This window comes from Vombatus ursinus, unplaced genomic scaffold (genome assembly GCF_900497805.2).
Source record: "Vombatus ursinus unplaced genomic scaffold, bare-nosed wombat genome assembly UNPS02007855.1, whole genome shotgun sequence".
Taxonomy (NCBI): domain Eukaryota; kingdom Metazoa; phylum Chordata; class Mammalia; order Diprotodontia; family Vombatidae; genus Vombatus; species Vombatus ursinus.
The window spans coordinates 342,396-348,384 of NW_020947633.1; the positions used below are offsets into that span (position 1 = coordinate 342,396).

The window sequence follows — 5,989 nt, forward strand, 5'->3', positions numbered from 1 at the left end:
ACATAAATTGTTCTTCTAGTTCTACTGAGTTCACTCGGCATCAGTTAATAGGAGTGTTTCCATATTTCTCCAAAGCAGTCATATTCGTCCTTTTTCATGGCACAATAAATTCCCGCTGCTTTCCTATACCACAGGTTGCTTGGCTCTTCTGCAGTTAAAGGAAGCAATATGTAAAACAGGATATGGTTACAGCAGGGTGAGCAAGTACTTTGCATTGTTTTTACCTAAAAACAGCAGAGGTTCCCATGGGAAATTTCCCATGGTCCTTCAGGCTAGCCATGTCTCACTTAATGAGAGCCCTTTTCAGTAATGCCAATTTCTAGGAGATAAATACAATAAGACAGAATCCATATTTCCCATTTCTCCTCTTTTGTGATTTTAGAGCACAAGAGTCATTTTAGAAACCTGGACTTTCCTCATGGTCAATTAGCATGAGGTGGGTAACATTTTCAGTTTTGGAAAGTGGACCTATGAGAGGCCAGGGATAACAAATCAGACTATTTCTTTGGAAGGAATTAAAAATGGTAGTTAGTTGGCAGACCAGCATTTACACTTTTAGATATAATCTCTGCACATATTTAAGAAAGGTTTCTATGGTAGGAGCAAACTATCTTCTTCACTCTTACTGGCCTTTAAAAATTGTCACAATGACAAAATTGGCAGATCACATATTACTGTTAGTCCACTGGGAAAAATTGGGAGGAAGCAAATTTGTTTTTCTTTGCTTTGCCATGACTCTGCCATGGTGCATACTAGCAACTCATGGGGATAAGAGAGTAGGATGGGCATGTAGGAGGTGGTCAGTAAATGTTTCCTGAATACATCAATAGATATATTCAAATCTTAGTCCTTCATTCTATTTTAATCTCCTTTTCTTCTGCCTAACAGGCACTCTTTCCAGGACAGATGTCTGGCAATAACTGCACTGCTGTGACAGAATTCATTATTTTGGGGCTAACAGATGATCCAACCCTTCATGTCATCCTCTTTGTGATATTTCTGGGTGTCTATGCAGTCACTTTAGTTGGTAACCTTAGCATAATCACATTGATCAGAACTAGCTCCCAACTTCACACCCCAATGTACCTTTTTCTCAGACACTTGGCATTTGTGGATATTGGATATTCCTCATCTGTCACACCTGTTATGCTCAAAAACTTCCTTGTGGATAAAACCATAATCCCTTTTGGAGGTTGTGTGGCTCAGTTGCTCTTTGCAGCCATCTTTGGGACCACTGAGTGCTTTCTACTGGCAGTGATGGCCTATGATCGGTATATGGCCATCTGTAACCCCCTACTTTACTCCACCAACATGTCTACTAGGGTCTGTACCCTGTTACTCATCACATCCTACCTAGGTGGTTGTGTAAATTCTTGGATCTCTACTTGTTGCTTATTGAATCGGTCATTCTGTGGACCCAATAAGATCAATCATTTTTTCTGTGATTATTCAAGACTTTTGAAGCTTTCTTACTCCCAAGATAATCTTGCTGAAATTCTTCCTGCTACCTGTAGTGGGTTAGTGATTGTGATCACAATGTTAGTTATCTTAATCTCTTATGTATACATCCTCTTCTCTGTCCTGAAGATAAGGTCCACTGAGGGGGGATCCAAAGCTTTCTCAACTTGCACCTCCCACCTCACAGCAGTCACTCTCTTCTATGGAACCACTACATTCATTTATATGATGCCTAACTCCAGCTACACAATGGATGAGAATAAAGTGGTGTCTGTTATCTACACTGTAATGATCCCCATGTTGAACCCCCTGATCTACAGTCTAAGGAACAATGAAGTAAAAGGGGCCCTGAGGAAACTAATGAGTAGGAAACATATTTTTTCATGAATTTAACTCAAAAGAACAAGTATTTATTAAGTATATACTACATCCTAAGCACTGTGTTAGGCTTTTAGCATACAGTGACAAAAATGAAACAGTCCCAGCCTACAAGGATCTAACATTCTACTGACATAATAGTTATGATCAAGTGATATGAATAAATGGGCTTTAGAAAAAGTATATTTTCATCTACTACATTAAATTTGTGAATTTAGAAGTTGATTGCAAAGATCTGAAAATACATGCAATATTCCACAAACATGAACCTCCCACCTCTGCAAAGGGGTAGGGAGAGGTGTCTTCTTATTACTCTTCTTTGGGTCCATGACTGTTTTTTTATAATCTTATAGCATTTATTTTCTATTAATTTAAGGGGGTTGTTCTTTCCATTACATTGGTGTAGTCATTTTATGTATTGACTTCTTGGCTTTACAATCATCATCTGTATGAGATTATGTAAATGTTTTCTATGTTTCTGTAGCAATCATATGTTTTTCAATTTCTTTATCTTTCTTGATTTTATTGGTCTGCATTTTCTTTTGCAACATGACTAATATGGAAATATTTTGCATGAATACAAATGTATAATCTATATCAAATTACTTGCCTTCTCACTGATGGGACAAGGGAAGGAAGGAGGGAGAAAATATGGGATTTAAAATTTTTAAATGTCTAAAAATGTTTGTTTATGAACCTAATAATAAAACTTTTTATACAAATTAAGTCAGATTTAAATTATTGGAGAAATAATAATTGTTCATTTGGTGGGCAAAGCCAATAAAATAAATGACAATTTAAACTAAACCAATCTACTTATTCAATGCTATCCCAATAAATTACCAAAAATTTTTATTCAGCTAGTAAAAATAACAAAATTCATTTGAAGAACAAAAGGTCAAGAATATAGAAGGAATTGATGAAAAAAAATATAAAGTAAGGAGGTTTAGCAGTACCAGATCTTAAACAATATTATAAATCAGTAATTACCAAAACTTTCTGGTACAGGTTAAGAAATAGAAAGGTGGATCAGTGGAATGGAGTAGACATACAATAAACAGTAATAAATTATTATAGTAACTTTGTGTTTGAATAATGTAAAGATTTAAGCTTTTGGGATAGGAATTCGCTATTTGGTCAAAATTGTTGGGAAAACTGGAAAACAGTCTGGCAGAAATTAAGTATAATCCAATATCTTACACCATTTACCAAGGTAAGATTAACATGGATACATAACCTAGATATAAAGGCAGATATTATAAGAAAATTAGGAGAATATGGAACTTATTATCTATTAGATTTGTGGATAAGAGAAGAATTGATGAATAAACAAGTGATAGAGAATATTGTGAGATGTAAAATAATTTCATTTATATTAAATTTTTAAAAATTTTTAACAAATAAAATCAAAGTAGACAAGATTAGAAAGAAAGCAGAAAACTGGGAAAATATTTTCATAGACAGATAAAGGTCTCATATTTCAAATATGTAAAGAACTTAATCAAATATATAAGAATATAAGTTATTTCCTAATTGATAAGTGGTCAAAGGATATGAATAGGCCATTTTTTATGAAATCAAAACTATATAGTCTATGAAAAAATTCTCTGAATCATTATTAATTAGAGAAATACAAATTAAAACAACCTTGAGATATCATCTCATACCTACCAGATTGGCTAAAATGATTGAAGTAGGAAACCACACATGTTGGAGGGGATGTGGAAAAATTGTGTCATGAATATGATCAATGTTGGTGGAACTGTGAACTGATTCAAATATTTTGGGGAGCAATCTGGAATTATACCGAAAGAATTATAAAACTGTGTGTACTCTTTGACCCAGCAATACCATTAATAGATTTATTTCCCAAAGTGATCAGGAAAAAGGAAAAGAATCTATATGTTCTAAAATATTTATAGCAGTTTGTTTTGCAGTGGCAAAGAATGGGAGTTTGAAGGTTGCTCATCAATTGGGGAATGACTAAACAAGTTGTGGTATATAATTGTGATGGAATACTACTGTACTGTAAGAAATGAGGAGCTGATTGATTTTAGAAAAAAACATGTAAAGACTTGCATGAAATAATGAAAGAGTGAAATGAGGAGAACTAAGAAAACATTGTATACAGTAACAGCAATATTATTTGAAGAATAAATAAGAACAACTAAGTTATTCTGAGTATTATAAATACTCAAATCAACTACAAAGGACTTATAAAAGAAGATGATATCCACCTCCAGAGAAAGAAGTAATTAAATAGAAGTATGCATAGTATGATTTTACACACACACACATGCACACACACAAACACATACACACAAACACAGACATATCAAATGGTGGCCTCCTCTAATGTGAGGTGAGAAGGGAGGTAGACAGTTTAGAAATCGAAATTTAACATAAATAAATTAAATTAAACTTGTAAAAGTTTGTTTATGTGAAATTAAGAAAAAATAAAACAGAAATTAAATATAAAAAACACCATCTTTTACAAAGAATGAGGCTATAAAGAAATATTACAAATAATTTACAAAGACAATCTAATTTAAAAATAGGTTAACTCACTGTAAAAGTGAGCATCCATGAGAAGAGCAAAAAATATGTTGGAAAATATGGTTCAAGAGTAAGAAATGGAAGAATCCAAAGGCTTCTGATATAATTGCCTGGTTCAAACAACAGCTTCATATAACTCTGCAGTAGCACCTTTGGATAGTATGTCGAAGTGAGCCACTAGATGGCGATCTAAACTTTAGATACAATACATCACTGAAATGAAAATGCGTAAAAGGGCCTAGAGAGTTGTACCCCTGAGGATCTAGGTATTTTTTTCCTCTAAAAGTGTATGGTCTGTATTCCCATCTCCTAGACCTTCCAAACCTTTACATTTCCCTAATGTCTTCCTAGTTTCCTGTCTATGGGTTTGGATATTTCTCTAACTCATAATTTCCCTGGCACAAGAGATGCCACTCACTGGATCCTCCACCTTGGTTTTTTCCATAGTTTGACCCTTCCTCCAAAAAATGTATTCAAATGAAATTCTATTTAATATCTTGAAAGCAAAATATAAATATAAATGTGAGGTATAAAGCAGTTGATTACTTAAGATCCAATTTGTCCTACCATGTTCTGTGATGCAATGAGCTAATACAACTGTAGGTCTTTGTAAGAAAGTCCTTTCAAGCTTTTTAGTTTCAAAGACAGGGGACAAAACCAAATAATCTTACCAAGCTAGAGAATCTCATGTTCCCTTTCATGATCAGGGAGTCTATGATCCTTATCTTCTGACCCTCATAGCATATGTGAACTATCCTTTGGAAAATCTCTATGGCATGTATCATACATGACCTTATATTCCAGGAAAAAATTATCAGAAGCCTTGAAAAGATTGTCCATACTGCCTTAATATATGGATGATTGTACTTATTGTGAATAGTACCTTTGTTCTAGAATCTATAATTTCTATGTTAAGTTTCATAAATAGTCTTTCAGCCTCATTTGTGTGTAAGTATAATCAATATGAGTTATAGCCTGACTAAAATGAGTCTGGTGAGGTGATGAGGGCCAGTTTTCATACCTAGTCAACAATGTCACAACTACAATTGACACATTTTGATCAAAGAATAATTGTTGAGGGTTCTCATACTAGATCTTACTAGTTTGGCTATGTTGCTATCCAATCTTGCTTTTCATTTTTTAAAATCCTGGATACACATAGACAAAGAAAAAATAAATAAATGAGGACCCCTGAGAATTTAGAAAACTTCTCAGACAATTTATCACTGTGTTAGGAATTTTCTCTATCCCAGTGGATTTCAAATGGCATTTTAATGGTGTAGGTCACATTTGGTGTTAAGGTGCTCAAGGGGTTATATCCCAAATGCTCCAAAACCCAACATAAATAGGGTGTTGCCATACAAAGGTAAGCCCTTGGAGTCTAAAGTTATCATCTTCTTGCATCAATAGGTACCATTCTGTTCTTGGTTTGGCTGTAAAACCACTTAGATATCATTTTTGATTTGTAGCTCATTTCAGGGAGGCTACCCTATTCCTCTTGCTGTGCCAGACTTTGTATTGCTTTCATTTTTACATAGGGATTTAATACATCTCTCTCTCTCTCTCTCTCTCTCTCTCTCTCTCTCTCTCTCTCTCT

The 5,989-nt window shown here is 34.1% G+C and overlaps 1 protein-coding gene across 1 annotated transcript; it reads left to right on the top strand.

The window, feature by feature from the left end:
- The first annotated feature begins 900 nt into the window (after positions 1–900).
- Positions 901–1,845, top strand: LOC114034065 (olfactory receptor 480-like). Its single transcript, XM_027849681.1, has one exon. It carries the CDS (start codon positions 907–909, stop codon positions 1,843–1,845), a length of 939 nt encoding a protein of 312 aa, XP_027705482.1. The 5' UTR covers positions 901–906.
- Positions 1,846–5,989: the final 4,144 nt, after the last annotated feature.